The 16,957-nt window shown below is 50.4% G+C and overlaps 1 protein-coding gene across 1 annotated transcript in view; it reads left to right on the top strand.

Annotated features, from left to right (window-relative positions):
• CRHR1 (corticotropin releasing hormone receptor 1) overlaps positions 1–16,425 on the top strand; it is a 28,121-nt gene extending 11,696 nt beyond the window's left edge. Inside the window, exons 4-14 of the mRNA XM_030966389.1 lie at positions 6,497–6,616; positions 7,758–7,843; positions 8,820–8,926; positions 9,273–9,393; positions 9,872–10,025; positions 10,275–10,335; positions 11,684–11,756; positions 13,461–13,546; positions 14,931–15,066; positions 15,251–15,292; positions 15,949–16,425. Coding sequence (XP_030822249.1) covers positions 6,497–6,616; positions 7,758–7,843; positions 8,820–8,926; positions 9,273–9,393; positions 9,872–10,025; positions 10,275–10,335; positions 11,684–11,756; positions 13,461–13,546; positions 14,931–15,066; positions 15,251–15,292; positions 15,949–16,089 — 1,127 coding nt within the window. The 3' untranslated portion in view covers positions 16,090–16,425. The remainder of the gene's footprint in view (positions 1–6,496; positions 6,617–7,757; positions 7,844–8,819; positions 8,927–9,272; positions 9,394–9,871; positions 10,026–10,274; positions 10,336–11,683; positions 11,757–13,460; positions 13,547–14,930; positions 15,067–15,250; positions 15,293–15,948) is intronic.
• Positions 16,426–16,957: the final 532 nt, after the last annotated feature.

Below are 16,957 nucleotides of genomic sequence, written 5' to 3'. Positions count from 1 at the left end.
AGTCTCAGATTAGGCTTGAAAAGGAACACAGTGAGGATCAGCATCCCTTGTCTGGTGTGGACAGGTGCTGTCCCAAAGGCTCCCAGTCCATGGACTGACTCAGACCATGGATTTCTCTGGCTGATGATTTCAACTCCCCACAGTCTGTGTGCAGCTGCTTCTAGGCCTGTCATGAAGTCCATCAGGGAGGGACACGGTCATTTCATCCACTGGGGCAAAGCATTTCCTGAAGCTGCAGGACTGCTTCCCTGGGGAGGGAAAGGAGAATCTAAGAAGATGGGAAAGCCTGTTCCTAATTAATAATGAGGCTTTTCCAAAGCAGCTCAGCAGAAAGCACTCAAGCAGAACAAGCTTGGAGCACTCTCAAAGGGTTGTTTTGCCATTCGTAGCTCTCAAGCCTGGATCAGCCCAAGGAGTTGCCACCCAATTGCTCTCATCCCCCTCTGGTCCTGGCTGCATGATCCACTCCTTTAAGCTTGTTATCATTATGAATTCTTATCCTCAATCCTGTGTGTGTGCTCAGGAGAGAGAGGGGAGCACAGAAAATTCCTTGTCAGGAAAGAAACATTTCATGCCAGTGCCAGTTCACCTAAAGCAAAGAAAAATTACACCAAAGCTAAGCAGAAAAAAAAGAAATGTCTGTGGGTTTTTAACTGAAGTTTTTTTCAAGGGGGAAAGGGAGTGTAGCTTTGCATTAAATAAGGCAAATCTAATTGTTGCAGATACAGCAAAATCCTTAGGCTAAGAAGCAGTGAGTGATGAGAACATATCCTTCACAGGCACTATGAGATAAGTCTGGTAACACCTTTCACAGCAGGTGACAATTTGACCAAGAGCCTTTCCACCCACTCCAGCTCAGCTCCCAAAGCACTGATGCTGCTCCAGCAGCCCTCATCCCACTGCTCTTTCATTCACTCACTGACTCCCCTGAGGTGAGTCTGGAATTTAAATTCATAAAGGTCAAATTAATATCAGTGGCTCTTTTCAGTCTCATTGGCATCTCTCCCACCGAGGCAGAAATATTTTGAGGAGCTGAGCAAGGGTTAAAGATGCAGTCTAGGCAGGAACTTGAGGGAGAGACATGGTACTGGGTAGTTTTGGGAAACAAAACTCCTCTTTATATGGAAAATCCTAGTGGATTTAAATTTACACTGGTGTCGGTAAGGCCATTCTGCTCCATCATTTGGGAAACAGGGATGTCAACAGCAACTCACTGATATTCATACATTTTACTGTAGTGGAAGATGGAAGATGAAGAGGTTCTTCAGTAGGAAACTGTGTCGTGGCACATTCGAGTGTGAGTAGCAGCTACAGCAGTTAAACTGTACTTTGGACTGGATGCAGTGAAGTTACTGCCAGAGACTGTTCAGTTGTAGCCAAACTAGAAGGCTCTGCTGGGAAATCTGCCAGGGAAGGATTTTGATGTTTCACTCACCGACCACCAAATCCCAGCCAACCCCAGGGAATAAAGAACTTCCTGCCACACTCAGTTATAAAACAACTCCAAACACTCTGTGGTTCATGTCAGGAGAACAAGATAATCCCCAAACACAACCCACTACATTATATACATTATATACATTAAATACATTACACACATTACATACATATATATATACACACACACACATATATATACTGTAAATCTGTACATGGATCATCGTAAATGACAACATTGAGCAGATGCATCAGATACCAACAGCACAAGCTAGGTCTGGTGCCTTTTATTTATTCTTCTCCAGAGCAGCAGCAAAGACCCGAGGGGACAGTCAGTGATGCTGAACAGCAACAAGTCAAAAATTCATTACAACGGCCCATAGCTATCATAATGCTTAACTAGCCTGGGTAATTATTTTACATTGAGGATGGTGGAATTTGAATGCTTGAGACGATTTTTAAGGACTGGAGTCTTACAAAGGTAAATAGAAGCCCTCAATGCCACTGAAAGCAGTGCTGGAGGCAGAGTGTAAGCAAGGATCTACTTTGAGGCAGCCACAGCTGCTCCCAGCCATCCTGAGCACCGATCCCCTGCTCACAGTGAAGGCAAACAGCTCCACCATGCCAATTTCTACCCCATCTTAATATAAATTCTCCCCCAGTGCCATTTGCCTCAATGCCTCAAGGTGCTACTCAAGCATTTAACGTCTGAGTGACTCTGCAGCTTGACCCAGCCACCCCTCCCTGGCACTTCAGCACCTGGAAGTAAAAGCATCCCCCAAGGGCAGCCCCTGTTTTGGGACAATAAGGTGCGAAATGGGTGTTTCTTCTTCATCACTCTGGTGGAGCCAGAGATTTTTGTGCAATTTCGCAGTTGATGCATGAGACCTCACAGTGAGTTGTATTTTGATTAGATGTGGAGATGAAGCCCTGATTGCCAAATGCAAATATTGCAGCAGAGACAAAGGGGACACTCTCAAGGAGCCAGAGGCTTGAGGCAGCAGCAGCAGTGCGGTCACAGAGGACATCAGAGCTGGACAGAGAGAACTATGGTTGAAGAAGAGGTCAGGACAGGTAGTGATATGAGGTAACAACTTTCAGCTGTTAGGCTCTTGAGACACCTTAGATAAATAACTCTATCACTCCCAGCCACGGGAATGAGCCTGTAGTTCAGATTCCATCACCTCTCCTGGCCCCTTTGCATTGTAGAAGGGGACAGAGGCTTCATCCTTCCACCCCTCAGAGTGTCTGTGCATAGCAGCAAACTGGGACGTTGTGCTGGTGCACAGTTCTGCCCAGTGTAAAGCAAGCTGTGTTTACCAGCACAGTTATGCTCTTTGCTTTACTCCTCTCCAGAGCATCCCAGCAGTGGCTTGATGGTATGATAATACTTCAGACCTCCTGGCACCAACTCAAGAGCACTGTGGCCACACATCTGGTACTTCCGGACCAGAGTAAATGTGCTCCATACTCCATTTGGTCAAAATCTTTTGGCAGATTAGCTGGGAGTGGAGAGCTTTACCCTGCCAGGTGTCACACGGTTCCGTGGCTTTAGCTCAGAGCCATCCTGAAGGTCTCTGTGAGTGGTGGGAGCAGGCTGGAGAAGCATGTTTTCTTGAAACAGATGGGATATTGCTACAGTTATCCTGAGACAGTTATTGTGATATAGTTGTCTCAGTGTAAGTCCCTGGACAGACACTTTTTTCTTCAGAAGAAGCTTTATGCTTCAGAGCAGCACAACGCAAAGGCAATAGGGTGAGAAGGGATTGGAGCGACTTCCCCTGTGCCACATTCCCTGTCTCAAAGTAGGGCCTACTCCTTCCTCCTCCAAACACCATGTTTCTGTGTTGGAAGAAGCCAAATTAGAGGAATTGAGTGCAGGTAGGAAATTCACTGACCTTTCATGCTGTAAATCTGCAAAGACCAAATCTGTGCTGCCACTGGAGCTGAGAAGCCAGAGCACTCGGGTGCAGAACCTGGAGAACAGTCCCGCTGCAAACATGGATGGGCCATCGAGCATGCAGGGAAGCATTTAGTGCTGACACATATAATTTTCATGCTAAACAGTGCTCTAAATGCTGGGAACCAGGTGCCATTCGGGGGTAGCTGGAGCAGAGAGTTGTGCTGGACAAAGGGGATGTTGCAGCCCTCGTGGCACTCTGTCTTCACTGTTTTACTTATCACTTCCCCATCAGGAGAGGTTTTTTCTCTCTTTTCTGTATGGTGGAGAGAGCAGAAAGAGCAGCATCTGCTTTCTGCCGCTTTTTGATGAATCAAGCCTTTCTCAGTGTGAGCCTAGGAAAATATTACGGCCACCCAGTAGACGAAAACCTGGTGGGACAGAGCTCCAAATGCTGCCAGTGGCAGCATGGGGGTGAAGCACAGGGAGAGGTCCAGGAGCATCCAACAGCCTGGCTGAGCATCTCCTCATCTGACTGCAGCCCCCCAGTGTCACCCCACAGCACCACCCTGACCCATGGGACGAGGAGGGCTGAGCTCCTGGTGATACTGGTGCACCTTCCCCATGGTGGGACCGGTGGGACCCACTGGGTTTGGTGTCTGGTGGGATCTGTCATGCTCTAATGGGAGTGCCAAGCAGCATCCCACCAAGTGCCTTGGAGAAAGGTGAAGATATTCAATCCGGCCTCGAGCAGACGTATCACAGAATGATGCACCTCTGTCTGGCTACATCATTTCCATGAGTCTCTCTTGGGTTGGATATTAATGGCATTGCTGTGGGTTTGTTTTACTGGTGGAGAGTATAATCATTGTTGCTCTCTGGCCCTGCTGACTTTTAATTACTCACTCTTCCTGTTTGTCCTCCTTGAGCAATCTGTCTGCCCCCAGAACAGATCCTGAAATGCAGGAGGGAAACTGAGGCAAAAGACTATGCAAAGAAAATGGAGTTTGTGCCCAGCCCCACCAGTCCCCGTGAGGGGTTGTGATAGCTGCATGAGCTGCCGTGCCCATTAGTACTGTGCAAGCCCCATTTTCCTGTGTTGCATTGTTCCAAGTGAAGCTTTTCCTGTTCCAGACATTCACACAGCTTCTCACCTCAGTGGCTAACAGGGAGAGCCCTTGCAATTTAACTTTGTCCTTAGTTCAAGTAATTACTGGTTGTTTTTTCCTTACAAGGATGAATGTTACCATAAAATTTTTAACTGTGACCCTCTATTTCTATGTCAAATTTGGGTCTAAACAACAAAGGAGCTCAATAAATTCAAATGGATGCAGAAAGGCACAGACATACATGTGATAAAAGGCACCTTGTTTCCTGCAAAATACAGGCTTAAAACAGTTAACGTAAAGGGAACGTTGCCACAGCAACCCTACACATTAGCAAAGCTTAAAACAAAGGTCATTGTTAAAATTAATTTCTTCCTACAAGCTATGGGAGGCAGAAGGTAACACTCACCATGGTCTGATGCTTCCCCAGCTCACATGCTTGGAAGCTGTTTTCCCTTGCTAAGATATTTGAAGACACTGAAAGCCCTAAAAATTTTCTCAGAGAACATCACAAAATAACAAGGAGTCAGTTTTTCAGATAATTGATGAAAACAAATATTCCTCCATAAAAACCTTCATCATCATCATCATCAAGTATTTTGCTTTTTTTCCTTTGGTCACTCTTTAGCCAGCTCTATCCATAGGAATTTTTGGGAAAGGCATTCAAATAACAACCACAAATCCAGGGGGAGGGGAAATGCTGTTTTCACACCCAAGGAGCTGTGAATTGGGGTGTTTTGTATTAGGAAGTGGCAATTTCTGTCTCTGTGTAAGCAGCACAAATGTCTCTGGTATCCAGGAGTGCTTTGGACTGAACTCAGCCTCTTCCAGCATCTCCTGCTCACCCGTTTCCTGCTTACCTTAGATTGTAGCATATGGATATTGTAGCCATTGTGCTTCCGACCTCACTGTGAGATGAGCCTGGAACATATTTAGCTACAGTACATGTTGTTCTAAATATACACAAATTATACATTAAAAAGCCTGCAATCTGGCCTACCTAATGCCTACATTAGCACACTTGTGTAGCTGGGAAAAGCACACAAATCCTTGAAATCTGAAATAGCAGCAGCTTTGGACTTTTCTACCCAGGAAAGACTGGAAGAGACCAATGGGAATGGCTGGGAAGGAGATTTTGCAGCCAGGAGGTGTGAGATGTTTGGAGAGACTTAGAACCAGACTGGACACACCACTGAGGAAGAGCAAGTCTGGCTTATTGCCTGCTGTGGGGCTGGATGCCAACATCATGGCTGAAGGAAGGAGCAGGGCTGGGAAACCAGAGCCAGGAGACTTGGAAGCCACGTCTAAAACTGAGCTTAGCCAGTAGTTTAGTAGTTTACTGGCTTAGCCAGTAGTTTTAGACAGGACCAGAGTAATATTTACTGTAGGATACGAGATTACAATTGTTAAAGTTGCTAAGGCTTATGCTCACCAGAAGGCCCTGTGGGAAAGGCACAGCCGCAGGCCGGATGGGTGGAAGTTGGTTGTGGGGTGAGAGGCAGTTATGAGTGAGGAGAGAGTCAGCTGAGCGACAGCTCAGAGTGAGGTTGTGATTGGCTGGAGGAACACGTGGGCAGTGAATGAGCGGGAAGCTGATTGGCTGGAGGAATGCGCGGGCAATGCATGAGCAAGAGCTGATTGGGTGATAGGATGTGTGGACAGCAGCGCTGCAGCTGAGCCAGCCAATGGGTGCCATCTTTCTGTTAAGTTCTGTTAGACCTCGGTTTGGTTTCAGTTATGTCAGGTAGAGATTAAAGGTATAAAAAGGGGCCAATTTTTGCAAAAAGGGCATCTCATTTCATAAGGGGGTCTGTGTCACTTTGTCCCCACTGCTACAAGTCATGGCCATGATGATTCAACCAACCCTTGCAAGTCTTGCACAGGCCCCATCTGGTGTCTGCCATGAGGGTTTTCTGGGGGCTGAGCTTGTGGTAACCCACCAGCTGATGCAGCAGCCCCTGCTCTCCAGGCAAATCCTGACCTTTCAACAGCCTGGAAGTGGCACATGGTGGCCCATAGACCTCTGCTAACCCTGTGCACTTTGTCCTTGCAGGTCCCCAGTGCAACGCCTCAGTGGACCTGATCGGCACATGCTGGCCCCGCAGTGCCGTGGGACAGCTGGTGGCTCGGCCCTGCCCCGAGTACTTCTATGGCGTGCGGTACAACACCACCAGTAAGAGGGGCAGCACTGCTGGGGACACGGCAGGCGAGGGTGCTGGGACGCAAGTGACAGTACACATCTGGGAACAAAGCTCATCAACCATAAAGAAAACAGTGCCTCAGGCCCTGGATTTCAGGGAGGGTTGTTTCAGAGAAGCAGCTTTATAAGCAGGTCCTGAGAGGAGGAGAGGGTCGATGTCCCCATCTTGGGGACACAGGCAGAGGAGTAATCCTGCCCTGCACTTGGAGGTGCTACAGGGGCCTGAAGCTTCCAGCTGAGCCAAGACTGAACATCCTCCCTTCCTTGCACAGGTGGTTGCACTGTCACTGCCAGGGACACGCTGGGAGTAGAGGATGTAGCGATATGAAAAGTGCCCAAAGTCGTTCCTAGCGTAAGGTTGAGTTTCTAACCACCCAAGTGCTGCTTTTGATGAAAGAAACACCTTGCTTCTCACAAAAAACATAGATTTTTCCATCCTGCACATTCTTGCAGGCATGGAGGATGGCACAGACACACAGCTCCGGCTTTGTGGTGTCTCCTGTGCTGCTATAGGAGCCTCTCTGCATTAATCACAACTTGATCCTGTCTCTGACCCCTTCCCACCCCATCACCCTGACGAGGCTCACAGCCTCCTATAATGGTAGCCTGGTCTCACCCCAGTGCTAGCATTGCCCCACTGCTGACATCAATGACAGACTCTCTGGGGTGCCTGGGCCATTCCTTCCTAGTCAGCCTTGACACCTACTGTCCTTGCTGGGAGGCAAAAAAGCTCCTAATTCAGGGAGAGAAGTGAAACTTATGCTGCCATCTCAGCAGAGAGCCTGGGCTGGCACATGATCACCCAAGCAAACAGCAGAATGAAAGAGAAGAACTGGTGCTGCTTCCACTGCATCCCTGTGTGTGGTGAGGAGGTGTTGGGGTCCCCCAGTGCCAAGGGCAGAGCTGGTGCAGACCCAAAGCTCTTGAGCAGGTCTGAAATATTCCAAGGATTTTGGTTCTGCAGTTGTGACCAAGGCAGTAGCTGAGCTGCCTTCAAAGCAGAAGATGCCAGGCCTGGCCTGATGCCAATGCCCTGCATTAGTGACAGTCAGGTCACATGCCTGTGCCTGTCCCCATGCTCTGTTAACCCTTGGATGGGCATCCTCTCTTTCAGATAATGGGTACAGGGAATGCCTTGCGAACGGGAGCTGGGCAGCACGTGTCAACTACTCCCAGTGCCAGGAGATCCTCAGTGAAGAGGTAGGAGCCTGGGAGCCCCTGGGCTCTTGGCAGGAGTGCAAGAGACAAATGATGGAGCTTTGAAAGGCAACAGCATCCAGGCCAGGAATGGCTCATGGGAGCTGAGGGCTGAGCATGCAGCAACATTCCAGTGATAAAGTTGGCATGTGGCAATTATGACCCCTTCTTGATTTGCATTTTTATTCCCCATCAGACATAAAGCCATGCCTGTTTCCATCCCCATTAAAAACCCAAGAGGATTGGCAGGGTGAGGTCCCCAGGGCCTCTGGGTACAGATCAGCCCTGTCACTTTCCTGCAGCTCCCTCCTGACACTCAGTGAAAACCCCATTCTTCCCTGCTGGCAGTGAAATAAAGGAGATATTTAGGAAGCTGAAAGAGATACAAAAATGGGGATCAAGCCCCTGAGCAGATCAAGCCACCCCTTGAAGCAGAGAAGAGATATGAGTTTTTCATTTGCAGTTGATATCAACTCTGGTATTTAAAATGCTGATATCTCTTGCCATGAACGTTTTTTTCACTCATTTAATTGCTTATTTACTGTTTGGATGAGTGCCTAAGAGCAGGAGTGATCAATTAATTCAATTATCACTCACACTTTCCTCTGTCCAGATTCATCCTAGCCTCTCAGTTGCCCCCAGGGCAATGGGGGATGAACTGAGATACAAGATTCCAGTGAGCTCAACTAAGTTCCAGCAGTGTTTCCTCAGAGGAGGTGTTGGGATGTCACTGCATTGAGCTGTCCTGTGAGCTGCTCTGGTACAAGTGAGATGTGAACCCAGGCTGGTGCCTCTCCTTCTCACATTAGCCCCATCTCCTTCCATTCCCACTGTCCTGTCCCAGGGTGAGCTCCCATTGCTTCCTGAAAAAGGGCCCAGAATTTGAGGTGCAGCTGCCAAAGGTGATGTGGTGGAGGAGGTGGGTATGTGCTAGTACCAGGGCTGCTGTTGACCCTCTGCCCATCTCTCCCACTCCCAGAAGAAGAGCAAGCTGCACTACCACATTGCTGTCATCATCAACTACCTGGGCCACTGTGTTTCGCTGGGGGCCCTCCTCGTGGCCTTTGTCCTCTTCATGCGCCTGCGGTGAGTAACAAACCTGCTGCCGTGTTGCTGCAAGGTCATCTCAGGCAGGGATGGACCCAGCTCCTCTGCTTTGCCATCTACTCTGCCACAGCCATTGCCCTCCAGGCTGGAGGGATCCTGCCTATCTCGGGGTTGTTTTTCTTTTGCTGCTATTTTAAAGCATCTAGTTACAGAGGCAGAGGCACCTCCTTGGTGCCTTCCACCTCCTGGTCTTCTTCATGCCCCCCTCACCCAGGGCATGGTCTCAGCAGGTCACCCTTGGGGTTTCAACACAGACACTCAGCTGCACAAACAGGACTGTCCCCAATCCCCTGCTCTGATGGTGCCTTGTTCCACCCCTCTCCAGGAGCATCCGGTGCCTGAGAAACATCATCCACTGGAACCTGATCACAGCCTTCATCCTACGCAATGCCACATGGTTCGTGGTGCAGCTCACCATGAACCCAGAGGTGCATGAGAGCAACGTGGTAGGTGCAGCTCTTCCAGGCTGAGCCCAGTCCTGAGCAGCTGGGGGGTGTGAGGACGCGGGAGATCACAGAAACACGAAGTGGTTTGGGGCTGAAGGGACCTTAAGGATCATTTAGTTCCAACCTTCCTGCCATGGGGCACCTTCACTATCCCAGGTTGCTCCAAGCCCCATCCAACCTGGCCTTGGACACTTCCAGGGATGAAGCAGCCACAGCTTCTCTAGGCAACCCGTCCTAGGGCCTCACCACCTTGCCAGGGAAGAATTTCTTCCCTAAACCTGCTCTCCTTCAGGTTGAAGTCACTAAAATGTGGCTACAAAAGCAACTTCAGAAAACAAATAGGGTTGGCTGGTGGCTGGCAGGCACGCCATATGTATGAGAAACATGGGTTTGATTGCTCTGCCAGGGTCTGTGCTGCTCCGTGCATCGATTGCACCACTGTGACACAGAGCTCGACAGGCTCCACATCTCCTGACAGGTTTGGTGCCGCTTGGTCACTGCTGCCTACAATTACTTCCATGTCACCAACTTTTTCTGGATGTTCGTCGAGGGTTGCTACCTGCACACGGCCATCGTGCTCACGTACTCCACGGACAAGCTCCGCAAGTGGATGTTCATCTGCATCGGCTGGTGTGAGTGCCAGCCTTCCCCTCACCCAGCAGTACCCAGGGTTTAGTGATGGCTGATGCCCCCTCCAGCCTCTGCTCCAGCTCTTCTTGCACTCAAAGAGCTGCAAAAAGGGTGCCAGGAGCAGGAGGATGGATACTTGATTTGCATGGACACCTCATCTCACTGGGTGGTTTTTGTGTGAGAAAACCCCTGTTACGGTGTGGTTTTGTGGCTACCTTGCACCTCTGAGACTCATCTGTGTTCCCCTGCAGGTATTCCCTTTCCCATCATCGTGGCCTGGGCCATTGGAAAGCTCTACTACGACAATGAGAAGTGAGCCTGATTGCTCTTACCCTCTATTCTTCTTTCTATCCCAAATCCTCAGGTATCAGTTGTGTTAGGAATTCTGTCAGGGAGGAAAAAAAGGATAATGTTCTTCTGTTCCTTCTTTTATCCCACCTTTCACCTCTCTGCAGCACAAGCCCTGCCCCTGCTGGTTTCCCCTCAAAAGGCAAATGCGATTTTCAAGGGGAAAACGATATTATACCAGATTTCCTATAATAGGTTTGCTAAAGGGAGCTGGGTTTTAACCAGCAGAGATCTAAATTACCCCCACCTGAGCCATTTTCACAGGCACCTGCTGATGAAGGTCTTAACAGGTACCTGAGAGTTCATCCCAGAGTGGGAAGTTGAAAGGAGCCTGTTGAGATGAATGGCAGCTTGCTCTGTTTTCCAGAGGTAATTTTCCCTGCTGACTGCAGAAGTCCCATGCTACTCACACAGGCACTGATTGAACAACCCTGACAAGGTGCTCCCAGGACAGGGATACACCTGAGTGAGCTCCTGCACAGCTTGCTGAGGACAGAGCTGACCCAGACCTGTGTGTGAGGTTATGGAAAATCATGGAATATCCTGAGCTGGAAGGAACCCACAAGGAACATCGAGTCTGAGTCCTGGCTCTGCACAGACACCCCAACAATCCCACCCTGTGCATCCGTGAGAGCATTGCCCAGAAGCTCCTGGAGCTCTGGCAGCCTCGGGGCTGTAACCATTTCCTGGGGATCCTGTTCACTGCCCAAGCACCCTCTGGGGGAAGAACTTTTCCTGATATCCATCCCAAATTCCCCTGTGACACAACCTCAGACCATTTCCTTTGGTCCTACCCCTGTCACAGGGAGGAGAGATGGGGGTTTCCCCTGGGGAGGAGCTGCAGCCCCTGATGAAGTCTAAATTCAGTCACCTCTGCCCCAGCTGAACATTCCAAGTGTCCTTAGTTGCTTCTCATGTGGCCCCTCCAGACTGCTCCCCATCTTCATGTCCCTCCTTTGGATGCTCTCTAATGGCTTCAGATCTTTCTTACATTGTTGTGCCCAAAACTGCCCCCAGGATGCAGGTGAGGCTGCCCCCATGCAGAACAGGGTGGGGACAGTCACCTCCTCTGTGAGGAGGGTGTCCCTGCTTGTCCTGCAATAACCAGCTCCCACATCCATATGGGGCCCATAAACACTCCCACAAGTCACATGCACCTCCTTTTACTGAGTTCCCAGGAAAGCTATTTCACAATGGCTGCAACAGTTTGAGTTTTAGTGCTTTCACCTCACAGACAGCGACTTACAGAGATTGTGCAAGGACAGGAGTCTATCCAGGTCACTCCCATATCAGGCTTGTCCTTGCCTTGCAGGTGCTGGTTTGGGAAGCGAGCAGGTGTTTATACTGACTACATTTACCAAGGCCCCATGATCCTGGTGCTTCTGGTAAGAGGAAAGTGACTTTTTGTGTGCAGCTGGGTCACAGCTGCTTCTGTACAGGGTATTGCCCCCTCCTTTAGCTTCACTCTGCTGGGGCTGGTTCTGCTGCCCCACAGCAGCACTGCCCCTCACACAAACTGCCCCTTGAGCAATTTTGGTCTTGGGCTGGGCTGCAGAAGGAGCCTGGAAACCTCACTCTGACAGGGGTGTCCCATCACCAGCCTCCAACATGCATCAGTAGATCCCTCCATCCTTGCCATGGCATTATTTGGGTGTGGGTGGATGCTTTGCCAAGCATTTGCAGAACCTGGGATCCTTGACTCCATTACCTGATCCTGATTCCACCTCTCTGTTCCTGGTCCCCAGCTGAGTAGCTGTGCTTGATCCAAGGGTCACATGGATGGGGCTTTGTCTTTTGGGGAGGGACAAAGAAGAGCAGAGGTGGCAGGTCACAAGCTGGGGGTCCAACCTGTGTTTGCAGAGGGAAAGTCATGCACGAAGTCCCAAAACTATTCCTTCCTCCTTGGCCAATGCTGAGAAAACTCAAGGAAGTAAAAATCACTGACATTATGGAATAATTGATCCTGCTTCCCATTTCTTAGCCTGACAGGGAGCCAGGCCACTACTAAGTCCTGTCAATTGTGCTCAGCTCCAAAGACTACTTCCCATTCCCTCATTAGCAATTTGGCAGCCAAGAGAGCAACCAGGCAGACCCTGGATGTAATGGCATCCACTCTACCTTAGATTCTTCCTCTCCCTCTGCTTTTTCACTTTCAGCCATTCGTCTAGCACTTGTCCTTCCTTGGCAATCTCCTGGCATGCCCTGCTGCCCTGATCACCTAACCAAACTCCTAAATCTTGTTAGTGAAGTGTTTTTTAGAAAGGCAGACATCCTCTCATGGTGCATGGAAGGCAATAGCTTAGGTTCAAGAGGAACATTCCCATTTCCGCTGGTCCCCCTTCCCCCCCGCCCACTGCAGAGGAAGTGGGAGGAAATACTGAAATACTTGTCTCTGTCCCTCTGTGAGCCTCTCAGGAACCCCCAGCCAGTCCCGAGTCAGCAGACACCAGGGGGGCAGCCCCGACACGGCCGACAGCGGGGAGACACTCTCCCGTGCCCCGAGGGTACTGAGGGCACCTGGGCTGGTCACCTTTGCAGCAGGAGAGACACCAGAGACATGGGTAGATTATAAAGGGCCGACTCTTAGCAGGGGTTAATCCAAGGTTTTTTTCTAGGAGTCCCAAAGGAGCCCCTACACCTCAGGGGGCTCCTTCCGAGAGTCCCGGGAGATGTGCCAAGGTTACATTTCAAGGGAGGTGGAAACCCAAAGTAGATAACATTTTACTGACCAATAAGTGACCCTGAGGGATGGGTACTGGGCGAGAGACATTTAGGACAGCGTATGGGGCAAGGCTTGGGGGGCTGACCCCTGGCCTCTGGCTAATCACTCGAGGACCTGGACCGAAGCTTCTGGATGGAGGGGATGTGATGCTGAGTGATGGACAGAGAGCCAGGGTGGGGGTTTGGGGATGATCTCATCCAGGGAGAGGGATTACACAGGCAAAGGGACGGGGGTACAGCCTGGGATGAACCATTTGGGAAAAATATGAGGATACAAGACAAACTACTTCAAAGTATTACAAAGTATAAAAACACACTACAACAAATACTGAGGGAGCAGACACTAAGCAGTGACCCTGTTCCTCCAGATCAACTTCATCTTTCTATTCAACATTGTCCGAATCCTCATGACAAAGCTCCGAGCTTCAACCACGTCAGAGACAATCCAGTACAGGTAAGAGCATGAGCGACCCTGCTGGAAGGCAACCTGGGAACTGGGTTCTCTCATGATTAGTGGGGATGGGAACAGCCCTGTTAGCCGGGTAGCAAGGGGATGGGAGCATGGAGAGACACCTAAGAGCACCTCAAATGCTCTTTGGAGGCACATGGTCATTAAATCTGGCCAGGGAGAGCCTTGTGATGTAGAGTGTGGATGGCTGTTTCTGCCTTTGAAGTGAACTCTTGGGATTTGAGTCTCTTTTCAAAAGCCTGTTCTGGTGGGACCTGATGAGCTCTCCAGGCTGGGAGCTGCAAATTCTGGCATGGAGGTGAGAATTAAATCACTGCTTGACAGAAAAGCAAAAGCTGAGGAAGCTGATGAATCGATGCCACCTCAACACCTCCTTGTAAAGAAGAAGACGGTACTCCCACAGCACAAGGCAGGAAGATTTAACCCCTCCTTGCCTGTTGGGGAATATTTTGCAGTAAGCGGTGCATAGTCAGAGCAGCGCCCCAGAGTACCTGGGATAGAAGACACTTTGGGCTTCATCATTGCCTTTGTCTGGATCATTTTGTGGGCAGGAATTGGGGAAACTCATGGTGTGCTGGGTCAAGAGAAGCTGTTTTGAGGTGGAGGATGGCTTTTTCAGCTGAGAAAGGAAAAATTCTGGTTCTATTATTGGGAAAGCTGCACCAGTGAATGTGAATGTACTGTGCTGTAGTTTTCCATCTCCTGTCCTTGGCTCCCTCCAGCTCCTCCATGTTATCCGCCCATTTCTGTCAGGGACTGTTCTCTCCTCTAAATCAGAGATGCAAAACAGGTCCCAATCCCCCTCCCTGCCCAGCTCAGACCCTCCAGGGATGACCATCTACTGTTGGAATTTGTCCATTAACAGGATTTTTAAGCAAAAAGTGATGACTTGGCATTGTTCTTGTCCCCTGATCCAAAGGAACGAGGTGCCAAGCCCCAACCCTTCCAAAACTCTCTGTATCAGCACTATAACTTTTCACAAACTGTATTTGTAATTTCATCAAGATATCAAATTAATTACCTGAGATAAGGTTTTCACAAACTCGTGTTGAAGTGTGTAAGTTATTATACCTTCCTTAATTCCTTTTTATTTCAGCTGTAGATCAGCCAAGCAATCATTCCATGCCAGCTCAAGGTCAGGCCTCTGCTCTCCACTGCTCTTTTCTGGGTGGAGAAGTGGAGCAGGGGCCCAGTGCTCAAACCAGCCCAGTCCCTTGGGAACTGCACTGGAAAACCAATGCTTCCCTACTCACTGGTTTTCATGTCCCAGCAGACCACTCCAAACCATGCTGGTGCTGGGAGTGGGATGGGCAGAGGCCTTGTGCCCAGGGCTGCACTGTAGCAGCTCAGGTCCCTGTTTTATCCCTAGGAAAGCAGTCAAGGCCACACTGGTGCTGCTGCCCTTGCTGGGGATCACCTACATGCTGTTCTTTGTCAACCCTGGGGAGGATGAGATCTCCAGGATAGTCTTCATCTACTTCAACTCCTTTCTGGAGTCTTTCCAGGTAATGGTCCTTCACACTGGCTCCCATCCCAGTCCTCTCACCAAGGAGGAGCCCATCCTGGCTGATGCCTTATCCCGCTTCTGCCCCTTCCCAAAACCAGACATCCCCAAACCCCAGAGCTGTTCCAAAGCTCCTGGCTCAGGGGTACCTGTTTGCTGTGATTCTGCTGCTTGTCTCCTTCCAGGGCTTCTTCGTCTCTGTCTTCTACTGCTTCCTGAACAGCGAGGTGAGCACAATGGGCTGGGGTTTTTTGTGGGGGTCTACGCCCTTCCTTGCAAGCAGACAAGCTCAGCATAAGGCTCTACTGCTGCCCAGGGCTTGGAGGGTGCTAGTCCCTAATTCTTCATCTGAAGGTCTTTGGTGATCAAAATTGGCGCTTCACCTCCAGCCGCAGGTACATCTGCAGCCCCAGATTTTGCCCAGACAGGAATGGCTGCTGTCTGTCTCCTCCTCTGGAGGAGGAAAATCCACCCCCAAGAACAGATGCTCTCATGGTGCACCTGTGTGATTTGGTGCAGCAGAGCCAAGGGCCCTCCCCATCCCAGGGAAATCCTTCCCCAGGGTGAGCCCCATACACATGTGGATTGCACATGGATGAGGATATCTCCCAGGCTCTGCCCCAAAACACAAACAGCAGAAAGCAAAGGAGCTGAGAGTAGAAGTGAATCCTGGGCCAGATATTTGGGCAGCTCTTTCCCCTGCTCTTTCCAAATGCTCCCACACCTTTGTTGACTCAGGAAAGTTTACCCTGCATGAATCTGTTTTGTTAGCAAATCACATCTCATGAATCCATTTTTGGCTGGAGGACTGAGGAGAAGGATGGCTGGTGGCTCTGCACAGCCTCTGTGTGATGCCCAAATGTCCCTCATTGATCCCGCCCAGGTGCGATCGGCCGTGCGGAAGCGCTGGCACCGGTGGCAGGACAAGCACTCCATCCGTGCCCGTGTGGCAAGGGCCATGTCCATCCCCACCTCCCCCACGCGTGTCAGCTTCCACAGCATCAAGCAATCCACGGCTGTCTGAGCCAGGAGTGAGAGGCTGACCGGGAGCTGACATCCCCACTGCTATGGGGAGCCCCTGGAGGGGGGCACGGCACAGGAGTAGGCCCCAGCCCCCCAAGAAGAGCATGAACTCACTCGGTCATGGGACACCTGCACAGCTCCTGCCCCATGTGCTGGGCAGGCCTGGAGGACAGGACCGGACAGCCGAGGTGCTGCTTTGTCATCTCCCTGGCAGCTGTGTGACCTGCTGGTATGGCAGAAACAGCCAGAAGGACCTGGAGAGGTTGCAGCAGCTCTCTGCCAGCTCCATCCTGGGCATAATGTCTCGGGGTTTGGGCATGATTTATCAGGTTTGCCTGCTTTGAGGTGACAGGAAACCAGGACATTGCTGGGACAGTTTATGGGGCTAATTCTCTGGGAAGCTGGGTCAGCCTTCCAGTGAGCACATGGAATGCTAGAATGTTGCTGGTGGGTGGGGAGCCCTCTAGGGGAGCCAAAGTCCTATGTGTTGGAAAGGGATGGATGGAGAGCCCCAGAGTGATTGTAGACGTTGCTTCATGTGGCTGTGTTTTTGTAGCACTGGGCTTGAGTCCTTCCTCTGTCTCTTGCTGTGTCTCCTGGTGTTCTGTAACTGCTGCTTGGTCTGACTAGGTCATTTCTCATCTTGACACCAAAGGTGGGATAAAGCAGTGGGGAAGGAGAGGGGAGGTAACTCCCCCTGCCATAGGGATGGGTCCTAGGGGCTCTGAACAGCCACACAGAGTTGGCTGCTGTTACCTGGGCAGGTGGGCCCAGTGCCAAAGCTGCTCCTTGCTCTTGTGCAGAGGATGGGACCAAACCATCCCCATGTTGGGGTTAAGTGCCTTGGAGGAGCAGCAGCCTCCTTTCCT

This window comes from Camarhynchus parvulus, chromosome 27, assembly GCF_901933205.1.
Source record: "Camarhynchus parvulus chromosome 27, STF_HiC, whole genome shotgun sequence".
Lineage (NCBI taxonomy): Eukaryota > Metazoa > Chordata > Aves > Passeriformes > Thraupidae > Camarhynchus > Camarhynchus parvulus.
Note: the sequence above shows the minus strand (reverse complement) of the source record. Positions and strands in the feature narration are given on the sequence as shown.